General features: G+C 45.6%; 1 protein-coding gene across 4 annotated transcripts in view; it reads left to right on the forward strand.

Moving 5' to 3' along the window:
* Positions 1 to 5,170: 5,170 nt before the first annotated feature.
* The window catches only part of SDK2 (sidekick cell adhesion molecule 2), a 503,279-nt gene continuing 486,379 nt past the window's right edge, over positions 5,171 to 22,070 (forward strand). For all 4 annotated transcript variants that reach the window (XM_075845537.1, XM_075845538.1, XM_075845539.1 and 1 more), the window contains exon 1: positions 5,171 to 5,663. In XM_075845537.1, the coding sequence (XP_075701652.1) occupies positions 5,591 to 5,663 (73 nt within the window). In that variant the 5' untranslated portion in view covers positions 5,171 to 5,590. The remainder of the gene's footprint in view (positions 5,664 to 22,070) is intronic.

The following is a 22,070-nucleotide window of genomic DNA, read 5'->3' on the forward strand; positions in this document are numbered from 1 at the left end:
TCAGCTCCCGTTTTTTCAGCCTTTTTTCGACGCGTTTGCGCCCCGATAAACACCTGAAAACACTGCGTGTGAACAAGGCCCTAACACCCATAACACGGCCACAAAAACATTCATAACACAAACAAAAATATCCATAAATAGCCACAGGTGCCCCAATAACATTAGAAGTCACAGGTGCCCCTCTAAGTGCAGATCTTCCCACAACCACCAGCCGCAAATGCCGCCTTAACGTCGCCAACCACAGAAACCATTAGCACTGGAGATCGCAGGTTACCCCCTTAGTCGTGACACAAATGCTTCCATAAGTTCAAGCTACTTGTGCCCTCATAACAATATGCCAGCCAAAGATGCCTTCATAACACTGCCAGTCACAGAAACACTCATAATGCTGCCAATCACAGGTTCCCCCACTACACTGTAGATCATGGGCTCCCCATAATGCTGCCAATCACAGGTTCCCCCACTACACTGTAGATCATGGGCTCCCCATAATGCTGCCAATCACAGGTTCCCCCACTACACTTTAGATCATGGGTTCCCCATAATGCTGCCAATCGCAGGTTTCCCCACTATACTGTAGATCATGGGTTCCCCATAACACTGCCAATCACAGGTTCCCCCACTACACTGTAGATCATGGGTTCCCCATAACACTGCCAATCACAGTTTCTCTTATAACACTGCTGATCTTAGGTTCCTCAATAACACTGCCAATCACAGGTCGCCCCATAAGACTGTCAATCACAGACTCCCCCATAACACTGCCAAACACAGGCTCCCCATAATACTACCAATCACAGTTTCCACCATCACATTGCCAATCACAGGTTCCCCCATAACACTACCAATAACAGGTTCCACCATGACATTGCCAATCACAGCTTCCCCCATAACACTGCCGATCACAGGTTTTTCCATAACACTATCAATCGCAGGTTCCCCCATAACACTACGAGTCACAGGTTCCCTCATTACACTGCCAATCACAGGTTCCTCCATAACACTGCCAATCACAGACTCCCCATAACACTGCCAATCAAAGGGTTCCCCCATAACACTACCAATGACAAGTTCCCCCTTAGTGCAGACACAGATGCTCCAATACGTTGTTGCCACATAAGCCGACATAATAATGTGCCAGCCACAAAACCAACCAGAACACTGCCAGCCACAGATACCCTCATCACACTGCCAGCCACAGATGCCCTCATCACACGGCCAGCCACAGATACCCTCATCACACTGCCAGCCACAGAAGCCCTCATCACAATGCCAGCCACAGATGCCCTCATCACACTGCCAGCCATAGATGCCCTCATCACACTACCAGCCACAGATGCCCTCATCACACTGCCAGCCACAGATGCCCTCATCACACTGGAAATCACAGGCTCCCCTATGAATACAGACACAGATGCCCCCATAAGTGCCGGAGACAAATGTCCCAATGCCATTGCTGGCCGGCAATACTGAAGGAAGTTGTTCTCGCTCTTTTACGTTTTCGCTCTTCGGTTTTCTGGAATGGATTAATCAATGGTTAAAAAACGAAAAAAAAAAAAAAAGTTAACTACTTTCTTCTGGCAATTAGCTGCAGTATCACATGCCATCAACAGGTGGAGCTCCTGTACAGTGCAGAAAAAAGTAAACCAATCACATCTCTGCTTTACCAACCAATTAAATCGCTTCTTTCATTTTCTAACATGCCCTAGAAAAATGTTAGCTAGAATCTAATTGGTTGCTATGGCAACACCTCAATTTTCAAGGTAGGCCGGGTTTATGGGGTCTGGCCTGTCCGCACTGTATATTCTGTTATCATCTACTATTTTTGGGGATCCCAATATTTGGGGTGACGACCTATATATGACTCCAGCATCATCAAATTGCCTCTGCAAAGATGATCAAATGAGCATCATATTCATGCGTGGACATAAATTTGGCGCAGCAAATCGTTCTCTGAGGTTCAATATGATCAAATGGAAAAATTGTCGCACAGGCTTTACAAATGAGATGCACGTCTACGCAAATTTCTGTCATGACCAAAAATAGACAATGGTTACGAATGTGTGCTGGATTATCAGATTTTCGGGATTATTGGTTATAGGAAAGTCTATAAAATCGAGTGGTAACGCCGGTATGAGAAGCCATAGCTCGCCACCGGACTCCATGGCGATCAAATTTCGGTTCAGTAGAACCGCGGGGGCTCCGGGTCCCTATAATGACATAAGTGGAGAGAATCTTAAAGCCTAAATCCACAGAAGTCGGATTTCCTGCAGGTTATTTCCGCAGCAAATCCGCAGAAATTCGCCAGGGAATCGGCACGTTAAATCCGCACTGAATCTCACAGACTTTGATGCAAATTTCACACATCGCGATTAAAATGCGTTCCTTTTTTTGCATCAATCGTGGCAAAACTCTACCATATTGACCCAATTTTATGAAAATCGCGTCAAAATAGCACGGTTTTGTCGCGATTGCTGCAAAAAACGCACTTTCACCGTGACGTGTGAATTCAACTTTAACACAAACATGACCTCCTATTTGAATTCACTTCTGTTTTTTTGCTTTAAAAACTGCTTAAAAAAACCTCAACAAAACTTGCACATGTGAATACACCCTAAGCCTCAGACCAGACGTCATAAAGAGGTATAGGCCCTGTTCACATGTCGGCATTAAATCCAACGTGTATTTCCGTGGCAGGAATCCGAGGCTTTCACTCAGATTTCTGCCGCAGATGTGCTAAGCGTGCAGCTTATTTCCGCCACTGATTTTTTTTGCGGACAAAAATCCACCTGAAATCTCCTGTGGCAAGTGAACGGGTTGCAGACACCCCATTGATGTGCATGGGACGCGGATTGTCATCATATTTAATGCAGACTTCGATGTCAAATCCGACACGTGTGAACGGAGCCATACAGAAGCTTTTGTCTTTCGGACTCTGTATTATGGAGCTGCTGGCACTGCTCATATGGAGTCGTGTGGGGCACTATATGGCGGCACACAGAGTGCCTTGTGTACCTTTATACAGCCTCCTGTACACGGTTCAGTAGTCCTATGTAGAACCAAAAGGGGAATTCGATCGATTACATTTATGACATTAGAATTGCCATATAAGTCACAGCCTACACTGATAAAGGAACAACACCGCTACTAATGGCACATTGTTAGGATATGCCATCAATTTCCAACTGATGGGGTCCGACTGCTACCGATTATTAGAACGAAGTAGCAGAGGGACTAAGAGACAGTATTGGGGGGGGGGCAGTAGTCAGACCCCACCGATCAGACATTTTGATTGCATATCCTAGCGATATGCCATCAATGTCCATGCGCTGTTTCTAGTATTGCAGTATTGACTCTTAAATGGGATGAGCTGCATGCCTCCCAATCATTCCAGATCCAGCGGGACAGTCCCGGATTCAGGGCCATGTTCCGCTGTCCCGTGAGGCCTGAGGCATGTCCTGATTTCAACTATATCTGCGTCCTCAGGATGCAGATACAATTGAATACAATGCTGGAGCAGGGAGCCATCAGCGCACTGCTCCGCCATTTACCCTGTGATGCCTGCAATGAGCGACTTAGCACAGGCAGGTGCAATGCAGTGACGTCATCACGTCTACCTGCGTTGAGCCACACTGAGGACAGATTAGAGAAGACTGCATTATACTGTGTGGGGGGCACTATGGGGCATTATACTGTGTGTGGAGGCACTATGGAGGAATTATATTGTGGTACTATGGGCACATTATACAGTGTTGGGAGCAATATACTGTGTGGAGGGGCACTATGGGACATTATACTGTGTGGGGCACTATGGGACAGTGTGTGTGTGTGTGTGTGTGTGTGTGTCACTATGGAGGCATTATAGTGTGTGTGGGCACTATGGGGGCATTACAGTGTGCGGGGAGGCACAATGGGGGGTATTATATTGTGTGGGGTGCACTATGGAGGCATTTTACTGTGTGAGGGCACATTGGGGGAATTTAACTGTTGGGGTACTATGAAGGTTTTATACTGTGGAGGACACTATTGAGGCTGGGCATGATACTGTGTGGGGGCACTATCGGGGCATGATACTGTGTGGGGGCACTATGGGGCACGATACTGTGTGGGGGAACTATGGGGGCATTATACTCTGTGGGTGGCACTTTTGTGGCATTATATAGTGTGTGGGGCATTATTAATTGTGGGAGGGTACTATGGGTCATTATACCGTGTGGGGGCACAATGTGGCATTATATTGTGTGGGGGCATTATACTGTGTGGGTTCCTATGGGGGCATTATACTGTGTGGGCGCACTATAGGGGCAGTGTACTGTGTGTGTAGGCACTATGGGGTCATTTTACTGTGGGGAGGCATTATGGGGGCATGATAGTGTATGGTGGCACTATATGGGCATGAGACTGTGTGGGGACCTATGGGGGCATGATACTTTGCAGGGGGCACTATGGGGCATGAGTCTGTGTAAGGGGCACTATGGGGGCATCATGATACTGTGTATGGGGCACTGTGAGGGGGCACTATTACTGTGTGCAGTGTCAGACTGGGCTTCCTTGGACCCACCACAGGAGATGATTGTGGGGGCCCACCCTCCATCTGTATAGAACATGTACATGTCCACTTTTAATTTCCTCATAGTCCTTGCTGTTATCAGTCTACACATAGGATATATTATCAATTTGTGAATCATCCCATGAGAAATACACCAGAGTGGCAAGTGATTGGCTGCAAAGAGCTCCAAAAGGGGATTGTCTTGTGCTGGACCTTTAAGGCCCATTATTGTGTCAGAGCCTGGGCCCACCGGAGGATCCTCTGGTGGGCCAGTCCGACCCTTGACTGTGTGCCATACAAAGAGGACACAATGAAAGTTACCCAAAAAAGGGCACTATTACTGTGTGGGGGCACAAAGGGAACTGGGTCTGTATGGACAAGGAGTGGGTGGGGTTAAAGGCGTGGCTTAATGTAAAAAATGTGTCCCTTTTTATTGAAAGTTGGGAGGTCTGGAGCTGCAGTACCATCACAGGACTTTATCTACTGGCGATGTCAATGTTTGAATGCACAAATGACTGCTGCATTACCACAGAGCGGCCACTAGGTGGCAATCCTCACTATTGTACACTACACATCCCTCCTCCCATGCCATTCCCTCTCTCCCTCCTCCTTATCCTAGGTCTTTGGTCTTCAGCAGCAGCATTCCCCTGCTCACCATCCATGGAGCAGCAGACAAGCTAAGAGCAGCCAAGGAACAGGCAAGTGGAGAAGAAGCAGAGATATACTTCTCACAAGCTGCCACACAACTGCCAGGATCAATAGGAAAACTTTACCACCCCAATACACTGCTCATCCTGGGCAGCAGAGCACATAAACTTTCCACTGATCAGGAGGAGGCTGTAGGGCATACAAGAGGACTCATTAAACTTCACTAATCTGGCGATCAGATTGTACCCACAAATCCAGCAAGACCTTCTCCTGCACCAATTCCCAGAACCATCTGTAGTGGAGCCAGCTTGGCATTTGGGGGAGTAGCTGGCATCCCCCTCAAAGTGCAAGACCCCCAGTTTATTCACCCCTCTCAGGATTAAAAGAGCAGGAATGTCTGGAGCATACTGGCAGAGCTGGATATGGATGGCAATTCTGTGGGTGCTGTGCCCAGCCTGGGCTCAAGGTTGGTACTATGAGATTGCTATGATGCCAGGGCTTATACCTCATCTATATTATGCATTATATAGGTAGCAATAAGAGCCGGTGCAACAGTGTAACCCTTTCAGTGCTGCACAATATTTTGGAATTTGAAGTTTTAGATCAATGTGTTGTATTATGTTCTTATGTTGTATATTTTGCCTTGTGTTGTTTATAGTGACTTACTATATGTTTGGATGTTGTACATAGTCCTTTACTATATGTTTGGATGTTGTACATAGTCCTTTACTATATGTTTGGATGTTGTATATAGCCATTTACTATATGTTTGGATGTTGTATATAGCCATTTACTATATGTTTGGATGTTGTACATAGTCCTTTTACTATATGTTTGGATGTTGTACATAGTCCTTTTACTATATGTTTGGATGTTGTACATAGTCCTTTTACTATATGTTTGGATGTTGTATATGGTCTTTTACTATATGTTTGGATGTTGTACATAGTCATTTATTGTATGTTTGGATGTTGTAAATAGGGATTTATGTTTGGATGTTTTTATTGCTTTATGTTGGTGGTTGGCTTCGCTCCCGTCTGCTGATAAAATAACGTCCAAGGTGACAAACTCCATCAGTTGCTAAGAGTGGTGTCTCAGGATCTCTCCCAGCATGTCATTGGTATTCTGAACATACTCCATACAGCATGGAGCGTCTTCTGAACAGCCCATGGTTTGCTGTGGACCACAGCTGAAGTTTTGAGTCACTGGGTCGGTGGCATCATCCAGCTGAAGCCCTAAATTCAGGTGCAAATGCAGTGAACCCCAATAAACCTCTTCCCCCTATGTCATACCTACATGGTCCAGGGAGCTGAGATATGAGGAGTTGTTTGGTGGTTACTGATGATTATCAATCCCTGCCTTGAATTTATTTGACTTGTTAACCCTTCACAGCCACGGTTTTGGATAAAAAAAATCACATGACCACTCCATGTCAAAGGGACATATAAATCAAGTCTACGATGTGGGGATCCCATCAAACAACTCCTCACATCTCAGCTTCCTGAACAGATGCCATTGTCAAACGGGGGACGAGGTTTAGTTACACGAACATCTTTTTTGCATAGTAAAAAGTTATACAGTTCTCCAATATACTTTCTGCACTAATTCCTCAAGGTTTTTAAGATCTCTGCTTGCTGTCATTCAATAGGAACATTCATTGTTAATTGATACAATTCTGTCCATAGTCATGTGCTCGACACACAGGTGCTGGGATTGTTAGACGAGATAGCTCTGATGCTCAGACTGTAACGAGCTGTACAGCTGTGTGTCCATCACATGACCATTTAACGATCCCAGCACGTGTGTCCACCACATGACCGTGTAACGATCCGGGCACCTGTGTTTCCATCACATGACCATGTAACGATCCCAGTTCCTGTGTCCACTACATGACCATGTATCGATCCCAGTCCCTGTGTGTCCATCACATGACCATGTAACGAACCCAGTCCCTGTGTGTCCATCACATGACCATGTAACGATCCCAGTCCCTGTGTGTCCACTACATGACCATATAACGATCCCAGTCCCTGTGTATCCATTACATGACCATATAACGATCCCAGTTCCTGTGTCCACTACATGACCATGTATCGATCCCAGTCCCTGTGTGTTCATCACATGACCATGTAACGATCCCAGTCCCTGTGTGTCCATCACATGACCATGTAACGATCCCAGTCCCTGTGTGTCCATCACATGACCATGTAACGATCCCAGTCCCTGTGTCCACTACATGACCATGTAACGATCCCAGTCCCTGTGTCCACTGCATGACCATGTAACGATCCCAGTCCCTGTGTCCACTGCATGACCATGTAACGATCCCAGTCCCTGTGTCCACTACATGACCATGTAACGATCCCAGTCCCTGTGTGTCCACTACATGACCATGTAACGATCCCAGTCCCTGTGTGTCCACTACATGACCATGTAACGATCCCAGTCCCTGTGTGTCCACTACATGACCATGTAACGATCCCAGTCCCTGTGTGTCCACTACATGACCATGTAACGATCCCAGTCCCTGTGTGTCCACTACATGACCATGTAACGATCGCGGCACCTGTGTGTCCACTACATGACCATGTAACGATCGCAGCACCTGTGTGTCCACTACATGACCATGTAACCATCCCAGTCCCTGTGTGTCCATCACATGACCAGGACAGAATTTTATCCACTGGAATTAAACAATGAATGTTCCTACTGAATAACAGCAAGCAGAGATCTTGAAAAGTGTGAAATTAATGTAGAACGTATACTGGAAAATTGTATTACTTTGGATTATGCAAAAAGTGGAGAACGCTCTTATGACCAGTGGTCAAGTAGTGTTTTATTTAGGGGTTAATGATACTTGGTGACCATCATTGGGCACCGGAAAGGATTGAGAATGTCACTGCATGTGTTTAGAAGTTTTTGCTAGCATGGAGAGGGTTAAGTGGCACATTGGCTGTTGGGAATGTAGTCAGTAGTAGACAATTATGTAAAATAATAATGGATGGTATATACCAGTGGTCCCCAGCAGTTGTTGAACTACAATTCCCAGCACGCCCAGACAGCCTGAGAGTTGTAGTTTGCCAACAGTTGGAGACCACTGGTATATATATATGGCTTTATCTCTTCTATATGTGGGCTCCAGGTATGAGGATGCTGGCTGACATGAATAGCGAGCGGTCACAACTCTCCATTCAGATTTTTACTTTCTAATATGTCATGGTGGACCTCTTATTGACTGGATGAAGGACTCTCTGATCACTTCATTGTTCTGCTGTATCTGCAGAATTTCCGTTTCTTTTTTTCCCCCGAGGGTGGTACTGTCTGTTTTTGGTTTATTTTTAGAGACGTGAAATGTCTTGTCTTGGATGACAAGACGTTGGCTTGGAGATGTTAATGTTCCACCTCAGTAGTGTTAATAATATCGTCTGGCTATAGTACATTAATAAGACTGTTTCATCTTTAGGGCAGTGATGTCATCTCAAACATCTTGGCACATAAAAAAGAACGTTTCGGGTTCTCAATTTGCCAACCCAAGCAGTGGCATCATCATTAATATAACGGTTTTGTGCCCTCAAGTGTTTCTCTAGAGTGTCCTGTCTTCTGTTTGGGTCTTCAGGCTTCTCAATGGCATGTCCTTTATTTCTATGGTGGTCTCCACTCATGTTCTTGCTTGGTCTTCTACCTCTCGTTCCCTCAACTCTTCCGAGCATAGTTGTGTCTTCCAATGACTTGGGTCTTCAGGCTTCTCAATGGCATGTCCTTTATTTCTATGGTGGTCTCCACTCATGTTCTTGCTTGGTCATCTTCTTTCTCTTGTTCGTTGTGTCTTCCAATGAGTTGGCTCTTCAGGCTTCTCAATGGCGTGTCCTTCATTTCCATGGTTGTCTCCATTCATTTTGTTTCTTGGTCATCTTCTTCCTCTTGTTCCCTCAGCGAGCATAGTTGTGTCTTCCAATGAGTTGGGTCTTCTTATAATATAAGATAAGGCTTCAAGGAGCATGTCAGACTTGATGTGATCAATGATCTCTTTGTCAATCATGATGTCATCAAAAGTCTTCTCCAACACCGAGCTTCTAAGACCTCCATCGTTTTCGTAGCTGTCTTCTTTACTGTACATCTTTTGCTTCCATCAACTTATATATGATAGGAGTCTTCTGGACATCACGTCTGCCTTTATGCATATAATGTGACCTGTATTTGCGCCATTTTTCTGATCTTAGACCACCATTAAATGCCAGAATGGGCTCTAATCCCTCTGGCACTGCTCCGAGATTTCTGGTATTGCTTGATTTTGAATGTCCGTTTGCTTATGTTCTGACAGATTACCAGTACCAGAATAGTGCCAAAGGGGTTAAAGCCTACATAGGATCAAGATCAGACTCCATCAGCCCGATCTTCTCGCATGGATCTAGAACATATCAGAAGATCATAAATCAATAAGTCCCTTGAGTTAGAGATGTTTTCCTCTATAGGTTGTAATCAGACATTGCGGTTGGACCAGCATCCAAAAAACGGATGATCAACCATAATTTGCTGTGGTTTTTGATGCGGATTCGTGTTTTACAGGTGAAACACCTTATTTTAACTTTTTTTTTTTTTAATGCGGTCTTAACTGCAATGCGTGACTACACCGGCCAGGGCTGGACTAAGTCATATTGCACACTAGCTTTTATACCCGGCGTTGCTCGGGAGGTTGACTTACGTTATGGATAGAGTAAAGGTCACTATTTAAATACCTCTCGATATGAGTGTAAATAATGTTATTGGAAGCATAAAAGAAATGAAATGAAGCAATGTATTCATTACAGATTTAGGCCTCATGCACACGAACGTAAAAACTCCCGTAATCACGGCCTGTAATTACAGGCCCATAGACTTCTATTGGCCACGGGTACCTTCTTGTTTGCTTACGGGAAGGTGCCCAGGCCGTTGAAAAATATAGAACATGTCCTATTTCAGGCCGTAATTACGGCACGGGCAGGCTCATATAAGGCTTCATGCCCACTTCAGTCTTTTTCTTCAGCCGTTTTTCACCCTGACCCATCCCGTTGCTCCGTTCCGACAAAAGTAGATAATGTCCTACTTTGGTCCGAGATTCAGTGACCGTGAGGCCCATGCAAGTCAATGAGGCCGTCAAAAACACTGAAGGCACACGGAAGGCAGAGGTGCACATACAGACAGATACTGCACTAATCGGCAGCCCCTTCTCTCTGTCAGCACTGATAGAGAGAAGAGGCTGCTGATCAGTGCTGGAACGCAGCTGTATTAAGAAAAATAAGTTCATACGTACCCCGGCCGTTGTCTTGGTGACGTGTCCCTCTTCTGACATACAGTCCAACCTCCCTGCATGACGCGGTAGTCCATTTGACCGCTGCAGCCTGTGATTGGCTGCAGCGGTCACATGTTCTGAAGCGTCATCTCAGGAGGCCGGATTTGAGGAAGAAGCAGGCAAGCAGGGGGTTCTGGGTAAGTAGTAACTTTTTTTTTATTGCAGGTTTTTTTTATTGAACCATTAATCTATATTGTGAGCGCCGCGCATGGTATTCCCTGTCCTGCGGTAGTCACTGTCCAGGGTGCTGAAAGAGTTTAGGGGCTGCACTGATCGGCAGTAACTCTTTCAGCACCCTGGACAGAGACTACCGCTGGAGTTAAAAGTATTAAAAGTTAACTTACCCAGAACTCCTGCTTCTTCCTCCAGTCCGGCCTCGCGGGATGACGTTTCATCCCATGTGACCGCTGCAGCCAATCACAGGCTGCAGCGGTCACATAGACTGCTTTTAAACCAATGAAAAATCGGGCTTCAAGCAAACTTTACAAAATATATATTAGATGTTTGCACGCAAAATTCTAGCCGCAATCGCAGGAAGTGTGGGGACGGTCCTCAATTGGATAATTGCAAAAAAATTCAAGTGTTGGATCTTTTGCAAACGTGAAATTGCAGATGCATGACATCACAGGTGCACATGTGATGTCATGCGATCCCATAGAGTAACATTGCACGCAGTCTCGCATGATGTGGCAATGCAGTTTATTGTGCTGTTCAGCCTAAGGCCAGATTCACGCAAACGAGTGAAAACTCAGACGTTGTTGCCCCCGTGCGGGTCCCGGTTTCACAGTTCCCCATAGACTTGAGTCTATGGAGGGATCCGTGAAAACAGAACAAAATAGGACATGTTCTATACCTCAACAGACCCTTCACACGATCCATTGAAACAACAGCCGTGTGAACGGCCCCATTGAAATACATGCGTCTGTGTGACAGCCGTTTTATCGGCCGTCGCACGGACGTGAACCACGGTTGTCTGAATTCGGTCCCCTTTCTATATGCCCTATTAGTTTATACGGAGTTAAAATAGGAGCGATCCAGGTGTTGTAGCCGTAATATGGTTCTCTGTAGGACCACGTCCATCTGTGCATTACATGGACGCCCATGGATTTCAGACACCCACGTCGTGAGCATTTACTTAGTGCCCCCCCCCCCCCCACGATATCATCTGAGCAATGGGACCCTCCCAGGATCAACTAGTCACTGTAGGAGCTGCCTGATGGACAGCCCCTAAGGCCCCATGCACACAATCATATTTTCATCTCTCCCGAAATACTGTCCGTAAATACGGATCCGTAGTCATCCGTATATACAGATCCGTAAAAAAGAGGGAGGATGCAAATTATGTCATCAGCATGTTGCATAGCAACACTTCCGTAAATACGGACGTATACGGATGCACATCCGTATCCGTCCGTATTTATGGAAGCTCCCATAGACTTCTATGGGAGAGTCCTTGCCGTAATTACTGACAAGTTCTATAATTTTTTTCCGGCACGGTATATACGAAAGGAGTACGGATGCCTACGGATCCGTATTTACGGACAGTATTTCGGGATAGATGAAAATACTGTCGTGTGCATGGGGCCTAACAATGTGGTTCCCTTATTCACTATTACAAGAGAACCCTCCCTGATTGGTCGCTGACATTCATCCATAGATTTCGGAATGCTTTTTCCAGTCTATCATCCGCTCCTCCGCTGGTTCTGCTCTGCTATGCTGTGCGCTCATTGAGGGTATTATAAATCCATCCGTTGCGGGTTCTGCCTCGTACTTGTGCGTGATGCTCTCCATATCACAGTGATGATGTGCAGGCAGATCTTCGCACGTACCGGCAATATCTGCAATGATGTCTTACATTATATACGGTTATAAATCGTAGCGCGTGGGGTTGGTGATGTGTGAATGTATATGGATACGTGGCATCGTTCCGTGTTTATTACTATATATATTACAGGCCTACATTTAACTTTTTTTTTTTCTTTAGATTAAAAGCACTTTGCAGCACTGTTTTTTTTGGATTTCTTCTTCTACTTATGCACAGATGTAGTAGAGCTGAGTTTGTCATTAGGTGTGGTGATATCTGTGGCTTTACATAGGGCTGCAGGTAGACATACTAACCATACCATTAGGCAATTATGCATTTTACTACCCAGGTAATGATTGGATCTTGACTAATGGCAGTCGTCCAGGGCTATTGCGACAACCTAGACCTTTTTGGCGTTTTAGGTATACTTCCCCTTTAAAAAATAATGTATTCTTATAGACGACCGGTCACCTCTCCTGACATGTCTGTTTTAGTAAATACTTGTATTCCCCATGAAATAACGATTCTGGAACATATTTTCTTAGAACTGTATGTTGTGATGTTCCTCTGTTACTCCTCCTAGAAATGCATGAATAAATTGACAACTGGGTGTTACCAGTTGGGGATGTGTCCCTACACAGACTGACACTGTCCAATCAGCGCTCAGAGAGCCAGACCGTATAGGAACACGCCCTTGTAACAAGAGGAATAGTAACACCCTCTTGTCAATGTATTCATAAATTTCTAGGAGGGATAACAGAGGAACGGCACAACGTAGAATTCTAAGAAAAGATGCTCCAGATTTTCTATTTTATGGGGAATACAAGTATTTACTAAAACAGACATGTCAGGAGAGGTGACAACTTTAAATATCGTAAACTGGCGCTTAAAGGGTGTATTCTCATGTGCCGGGCGGCCCAACTGTGTGCGTTTTGCCACGAATTTGCAAGGCGGTTTTTGGCTATGCCGCTTGTACAGGTGAAACACAATAAAACAGCGATTCACCTGTACAAGTCACAAGGGCAAAAACCACATCGTATTTGGTAATTCGCTGTAAAATCCTGCGCCATTTCGCCACATTTTTGTGAAAATCACTTCGAAAATAGCGTGATTTTGCTCTGAATCACTGGAAAAAATTGCATTTTGACCGCAACGTGTGAACCCAGCCAAATACATCTACCTCTTGATGTGTCAGTCTTCACTGCAGTTCTGGCATTCTGTTCATTTATCTGAAAGCCCAGGATGAACAGTTCGACAAGTCCTGCCTAGATAGGAGCGTGTTTTGTGGTGCAACAATTGTGGGGGGACAGATCATAAACGTCATTTTAGGAAAAAACCTGTCAGCGCCATATTTCAGCAGAGCTACGTCTGTGGCTTCCATCTATAACAGCAGCCGCCAGATGTTGTATGTCAGTAAAAAACCTGCAGCCTGGATTGTGGCTTTGCATTTTCTCACAGCAAAAAAACATAACAAAAATATAACACATCTTCCGGATGTTACATGCACTGGAACCTCATTCACATTGTGCGTTTTTAGTGGCAGTTTACTGCTCCGTCCATCACATTTTTGATAGAGATTAAAACTGCATGTTGCAAGGGCGATCATGGATTGTACAAGTGATTAACCAGGAACCAGATCTAGGAACGGTCTCTTTAAGAAAACCCACAACTGCAATTTGCGCAAAAGTTGTTGCGTTCGGCCTTAATCAGACAGTGCAGTTTTTTTTGTTCGCTTTTTGAAGCCAAATTCAAGAGCGGATTCAAAAAAAAAAATAAAAATACAATCCTTTGTATATACTGTCCCTACCTTTACAATCCACTCCTGGTTGTGGCTTAAAAAACTGCACCAAAAAACAGCACCAACGCATCACTGTGTGAATAAGTCCTTAGCCTAAGCCTTTCACCTAAGGCTGTCCGTAGACATAGCAGCCTTGTGGTAGTAGTGTGATTCACCTGTACAAGCGGCACGGACCGAAATGCATTGCAAAACCGTGGCAAATCACTACCGCTACATGTACGGGCACCCTAACCAGCTTTGACAGAGGCCTACCCGGTTTGACAGGACGACATCCCATTTTTGGCATTAAAAGGGGCTGTATAAGATTTGAAAAAAAAAAAAGGGTCTGCTTTTTTTTTTTCAGAAACCGCACCACTCAAGTCTGTGGATGTGTCTGGTATTGCAGCTCAATCTCATTCACTTGAACACTGCAATACCAGAAACCGCCCCTTGGACTAAAGTGGCGCTGTTTCGGTGGGAGGGAAAAAAGTAGATGCTTTTTTCTTAGACAACCCTTTTCTACGGCCATGAGTCTTTGGATGTGTTACACTACGGCCCGTTACCCTTGTGGGCAGAAGTTTGGCAGAAATTGGGGACGGGAGGAAATGACTGCTTGACATGATTGAGGATCCTCTTAAATGCCACCTACGGGCACCCTGGTTTACCCAGCAGCAAACCGTTAAAGAACAGGCAGGGCAGTAAATCTTTTTCTTGTAGCTGTAGGATAATCACAAACATGTGATCCTGACCCCCGATCCTCTGCTGCCGGTCCCCTCTTGGCTTCGCATCACAACGTTTTGTTGGGGTCGTAAAAAAAAATCTGTTTCTGCAAACAAAAGGTGATTGTTTTCCGTAGTGGATGCCCATTTATAGAAGAATACGTTGGGTTCCATATTACTCATGTTGTGGGTAGGGGTCCACAGTGGCCCCATATTTGGTTCAGCCTGATCATAGGAAATCGCCATGTGTGCGCTGCAATTTGAGCGGGGAAATAGATTGTAAGCTCCTCTGGGACAGGAACCAATATGAAGAAATACACTGGAGGAGATTTAGTGGTGGAGTTGTCCCGAAATACCCCCAAAAAATTGTGCGGACATGGGGTATCGGCCACATGCGGACGTTGCTACATGGGACCGTACCCATGATGCACTAATTCTGTTCTATTGGTGGCGCTGCCACCTCTACATTCATTTTCCAGCTGGATGCGGCGACAAATTTAACAGGTCTCACAGCTGAGAGTTTGCTACAATTGTATCCAATCTAGACAATATGAGCTAAACAAGCTGATTCATTTTACCTGCACTGATACAGTGTAGCAAACTATCAGAACAGGAGAGAGTTTTGTGCTATGGATGTGGTCTGCTTAGGCCAAGTTCTCATCAAATTTGTGCTGTACTATTGCCGTTTATACTGGAAAATCTCCCGACTTGTCCGCCGACGACCCCATAGACATTTTTGGGCACATTTATGGCAAAAACGTAGGGGCAGATTTGCTTTTTACCCTCTTAGTCTAAAGCCTGCAGGGCTAAAATGCCACAGATTTCATAAGAGGTGCACACCTCTCGTGGCATCCTGTGCTGTCCGTGCGCCACAAAGTGAGATCTATGCCATTGCCAGCTACCAGCTGAGGTCGACTTCTGCTATAATTTACGCCAGTTTCTGCCACTATTATAGTAAATTTGTCGGATGCCGGTGGCCCTGCCCCATCTGCCGGACCCCAGTAACTTTTTTTTAAAGTTGAGTGAGTGGCGGAAAATGACAGTCGCAAATTATTACACAAATACAGTGTGCATCATAATATGCAACTTTTTAATGCCAGGAAACTGGCGTAAAGCTCTTTATAAATCCCCCGTTAGCCTTTTGGCATTCAATTATCCAGCATACCCCAGGTTCGCCCAACTGCACTTTTAGGCCTTATTCACACTGCAGATTTGATGCAGATTTTGCATGTATTTTCTAGACGCTTTTTAAGGTCTTCTTTTATATATTTCTTCTGTTTAGGTTCCGTTCCTGGTTTTGGCTTCAAAACTACCGTCAAAATCTGCATCAAATCTGCTGTGTGTGAACAAGGCCTTAGTGCTTAGACATTGAATGGGACCATTTCAAACAGTCCTGCCGAACATTGTGTGATTTAATTTTTTAGACTGAATGCAATGCAATGGTAGCAAACCCTCAGCTGTGTGAGCAGGACTAGGTCAGGATGAGTTTTCAGCCTCTAGATGTGAACTCATTCACTGACAGCAGGCAGAGGTCTTGAAAATTATGAAAAATTGAAACAAAAAGTGGCAGAATTTTGCACATACAACAAATAAGTTTTAACTGAATACCCCATTCATGGTCACCTGTTCAGTGCCAGGATGAAGGATGGGCATGATAGGCAGCTGCCTAGGGGTATAGATGTAATGTAAACTTTTTATTCTGCATACGTTTTTCCTCTACAGTAAGCCAGCGTATGTGATTACTTGCATCAAGGAGGTGATAGGCGCCGGTGCCTCGCCGCAGATGGCCTTCCAGGCAGCGGCATATTTGGTTTTAGTCCGATTGTCAAACGATTCAACTGTGACCATTTATATAGCGAGCGGTGCCAACGCTTACCGGCTGTATTGCACCAGCAGTTTGAAGGTAAATCCACTGCCGTCTGTCGCTAAGCCGGGCTTGGATCCGATGTTATAAAGTAAGATGCAGAATTCTCCAGACTTGTCTATATAAGGAAGACGCCTGCTCCTTCACAATGTGGACGCTCCGATCCTGCTTTTTATCTACAGTTGGATGATATGTCAGGACTATGAAACGGAATCGGCCTAATAAATTTAAGGCATGGGTTTGGCCTCGGTCCATGGCCGGTTTTACTGCATGAAGGTTTACAGTACAATCCTAAATAATCACTGCCAGGACACCTGCGAGGGTCTGCGGCCAGCCTGGCATGATGTGCAGCTGGCATGTTCTTTACTCTCAGGCTTTGCCGGAGTATTGATCAGAGGATGGGCACCGATACTGTTGCCCTACTGCCGTCAGTGTGACATTGAGCAGATTCCATATATACGTACGATACTAGTCTATATGTATACACTGATCAGCCATAACATAAGACCACTGACCTGTGAAGTGAATGATGATATGGTTACAGTAACGTCTGACATGGGTGGGATATATTAGGCAGCGGGTGATCAGTCAGGTCTTGAGGTTGATGTTGGATGCAGAAAAATGGGCAGGTGTAAGGATCTGAGCGACTGTGACGGAGGCCAAATTGTGACGTCTAGATGACAGAGCAACTGAAAAATGGCCAGTCTTGTGGGGTCTTCCGGGTATTCAGTGGCTAGTACTGACCAAAAGTGACAACCAGTGAACTGGCGACTGATCAATGAGCCTTGGGTGTCCATTCCCGTGTTGTCCGATCCCACAGAAGAGCTACTGTAGAACAAATTGCTGAGAAACTTCTGTCTATGATAGAAAGGTGTCAGAACACGCAGAGCATCGCAGCTTTCTGTGTGCGGAGCCGCGGAGCTGCAGACAGGTCAGAGTGCCCATGCTGACCCCTGTCCACTGCCGAAAGTGCCTACGTGAGCATCAGTACTGGATGATGTAGCAATGAAAGACGGTGGCCTGGTCAGATGTATGGCGTTTTCTTTTACAACATGTGGATCCTGGGTCTGTGGCGTCTCTTATCTGGGTAGAGATGGCACCAATGTACACTATAGGAAGAAGACAAGCTGGCAGGGGCAGGGTGATGCTCTGGACAATGTTCTGCTGGGAAACCTTGGATCCTGGCATTCATGTGGACGTGACACGTACAACTTACCTAAACATTGCTGCAGACAAGTAACCCCCTACATGGCAGCGGTGTTCCCTAATGGCAGTGCCCTCTTACAGCAGGATAATGCCCCCGCCATACTGCAAATATTGTTCAGGATGTTGACTTGGCCTCAAAATTCCCCAGATCCCAATCTGATTGAGCGTCTGTGGGATGAGTCCGATCCATGGAGACCCCACCTCGCAACTTAAAGTGGTATTCCCAAAGTCATAAATTATTAGGTGATCATTTTATGATAGCTGGGGGTTCTACCACTGGGACCCCTACTGATCGTGAGAACTGGGGTCCTGGACTCCCAGATCTTCCTCACCACTCGACTACAGCACTTTGTTGTTTTCATCATTCTCATAGACTGTGAATGGAAAGGCAGGCGCATGCTTGACCGCCGCTTTATTCAAGCTAATCACTGCAGGCATGCCCAATCTCACAATCGGTGGGACCCCCAGCAATCATAAAGTGATTACCTATCCTGGGGATAGGTGATCATTTTATGATTTTGAGAATACCCCTGCTGCTAATGTCTTGGTGCCAGATACCATAGGAGGCCTTCAGAGGTCTTGTGGAGTCCATGCCTCGATGGGTCACAGCTGTTTTGGTAGCATGAGGGGGACCTAAGCAGATGGTTCTAATGTTATGGCTGATCGTTTTATATATATATATATATATATATATATATATATATATATACTGTATATATTACGACATATGGAGGTAATAAAGAAGTGGGTCCTCCGATTGTGACTTCTTTATTACCCTCAACTGATGCTCTCACTTTGATGGACCACTGGTCACTGTGCCCATCGATTACATTAGCTGTCACACCAGCGACGGCGCAGGAACCAGTTCCCTCTGCAATAGCAGATGTTGGGGGTCCTGAATGTGTTCTAGGATATGTGCCAGAAACCACATGTATACTTTTGAATTCAATATGGAAAGCCAAGAATAGAACACAGCCTATAAAACACCACAGTGGGCTACAGTGTGTTAAAAATAAAAATCCATTCGCCAACATAACGTCCAACGCAACTCAGCGTCCATAGTGCTGAGAAACCGTGACATGTGAAAGAGGCCTCATGGGGCTTCCTGGTCTTGTAGACCGCACTTAGAGGGACACGACCTACGAATTCCGTAACAATATAGGAGTTTTTGCCTTACAGAAAATAGTGGCAAATTTTTGGAATAACCTCCGGGCTCCAGACTAAAATAGTCATAAATAATTCCATCAGTTTTCTCCTTTCGCTTTGTCGTAGTTATTTGCTTGCCTTGTGTTTTCTCTAACAAACTTTGATCTTTGGACTGTTTCAATATTTGCGGATGCGTCGAGCTTATTTAGTATTTTCCAGCGCCCGCGCTTTATGCATACACTAAATAAACCGGATCATCGCCACCATTTTACTCCATTCTTTTTTTTTTTTTTTTTTTTTTTTTTTTTCTTATTCAAAATTTTTTATTGAGTTTCAAAACACAAAATTACACAACATAGTGGAGGGAAGGCCTCCACACCATAAATGGAACCGACAAACAAGGTCAGTGGACCAAATCAAAAACAAATCAGAACAACAACAAAAAAGAGAAATCAATCAATAATGTGCATCACATCTCAATAGGAAGGACACTGCGCAGTATACAACAGTAGCATGGAGAATTCTTACAGCAAAACATCAGGAGGCACAGTGAGGCCACTTAATTCAAACAGAGAGGGAGCGGCACATTACCCTAGACAGGGGAAGAGAAAGTATAGAAAAAGGTCCCCAGAGGGGGAGGAGTAGGAGGGAGGGGAGAGGACAAGGGGATCCTGGACTCCGATTCTGGGGTATTCTGGGTGAAAAAACATCAGCCAGCAAGCGTCACAGTACATTTCACAAGAGCATAGGCCAACTCAGGTTACAGCCGTGAGGTAGGAAGGAGAAGAAAGAAACACTATCCAAGGAGACCACGTAGATGTGTATTTTACCACAGCTGCCGGAGAGTGAGCCACCAGGTGTTCCATTCGCTGTATCGCGGCAACTTCCCGAAACCACTCATCTAATGTTGGAGGTATTGCCGTTTTCCACCTGCGCGGGATCACTGACTTTGCTGCCTGAAGGAGATGTCTAACTAGTGAGCTTTTATAAACGTGTATTGGCATCAGGAACATGAATAAAAGAGCTGCTTCCGGAGAGTTGGGGACAGAGACTCCAGTAACCTCCAATATCAATTTAAGTACCGCATCCCAAAAACTCCTCAACAAGGGGCAACTCCACCAAACATGAGACATACAACCTCCTACATCACCACAACGCCAACAATTGTCAGGCATAGATGGATACCATTTATGAAGCGCAGCCGGGACTCGGTACCATCTAGATACTATTTTGTAGCTAGTTTCTTGGGCCCTAGTGGCTATAGATGCTTTTTGTGAGAGGGAGAAACATCGCTTCCATTGTGCGTCAGTAAATGTAGTATGCAATTCTCTCTCCCAGGCCCCGCAGAAGGAGGGGAGTTGTTGGGAACGCTGTGAAAGGAGTAACTTATATATCGTGGATATGATATGGGTAGGGGGCTGGGTGGAGACACATAGGCGCTCAAAGTCCGTCAACAACCGGTGAAGATGTGCGCGTCGCTTAACCGCTCCATAAAAGTGCTTTAACTGGGCATATTCATATATACGGCGAGTGGAGGGCACAGCATCGGGGCAGATGGATGTTAGAGGGAGAAGAGAGGAAGCGGAGAGGACCTGGGCAAAATACATGGGATTGGTGGACGGCCTGCCTAGGAAGGAGCGACCAGCCTTACCAGCAGGAAAGGCTGGATTGTCTGTGATAGGAGTTAAAGGACCCAGGGGGTCTATAAGCGTACTTCCAGGTCCTAAGGACCTCAATACCAGAAGGGTATGATGGACCACAAAGGAGGTTTGAGTCGGTCTGTTCCCGGACAGGGTCCACGGCAGGGATGATAGGGTACTGGGACATAGTTGTTGAGCCAAACGGACCCATAGTTTTGATTCACGGTTATGAAAAAAATCTAAAACACGTGCGTGAGTTGATGCTAGATAGTAGAGCCTACAATCCGGCAGACCAACCCCACCCGTACCCCTGGAGCGAGTCAGAAGAACCCGGCTCAGACGTGGGCGACCAGTCGGCCAAATGAAGGAGCCGAAGCATCGCTGAAGCCGCAACCAATAGAAGGATGGGATAGAGATGGGGATCGTCTGCAGGAGATAAAGCAAGCGGGGGAGGAGCGACATCTTAATAATATTGATACGGCCAAACCAGGAAAATTCAGTCTTATGCCAGGAATTAAGATCAGTGCGAAACTTGGCCAGTAGGGGGATATAATTATTTGTAAACAGTTGTGTAAGGTCACCACTTATACGGGCACCCAAATATGTAATACCTCTGGAGGGCCAGGAAAAGGGGAAATTACTTTGGAGAAGCGACACTAACGGGCCCGGGAGAGAAACATTTAGCGCTTCCGACTTAGAGAAATTGATTTTGAAATTAGACCATGTTCCAAAACGGGACAACTCGGACATCAATGAAGGAAGAGAGACATGAGGATCTGTGAGATAGACCAATAGGTCATCAGCAAATGCCGAGCACTTGTATTCCATCCCTCCAATATTAATACCCTTAATATCCGTGTTGCTCCGAATGGAGGCCATGAGGTGTTCCATAACCAGAACATATAACAGGGGGGATAGGGGACAACCCTGTCTCGTGCCATTGTAAATAGGGAAAGGTGCCGAGAGGGAGCCATTTATTTTTATTTGGGCCGAAGGCGTACGATACAATGCCATGATTTTTGCCAAGAGAGAGGGTCCTATTCCCACATGCCGAAGGGTTTGGTAAAGGGCAGGCCACGATATTCTGTCAAACGCCTTTTCAGCATCTAGGGACAGGATCATGAGCGGGATGTGGTTAGTCTGGGCGTGGTGGATAATATCTAGAGTTTTAAGGGTGTTATCCCGGGCCTCCCGACCAGGCACAAAGCCCACCTGATCCGGGTGGATTAGATCAGGCAGGTAGTTATTTAGTCTATTGGCGAGCAATTTGGCGTAAATTTTCAGGTCTACATTGAGCAAGGAGATGGGACGATAACTGGAGCAGAGTTGAGGATCCTTACCCGGCTTAGGGATAACCGTGACATGAGCCAAGGTGGAGCTAGGAGGAA

The sequence above is a fragment of the Rhinoderma darwinii genome, chromosome 13 (genome assembly GCF_050947455.1).
Source record: "Rhinoderma darwinii isolate aRhiDar2 chromosome 13, aRhiDar2.hap1, whole genome shotgun sequence".
Taxonomy (NCBI): Eukaryota; Metazoa; Chordata; class Amphibia; order Anura; family Rhinodermatidae; genus Rhinoderma; species Rhinoderma darwinii.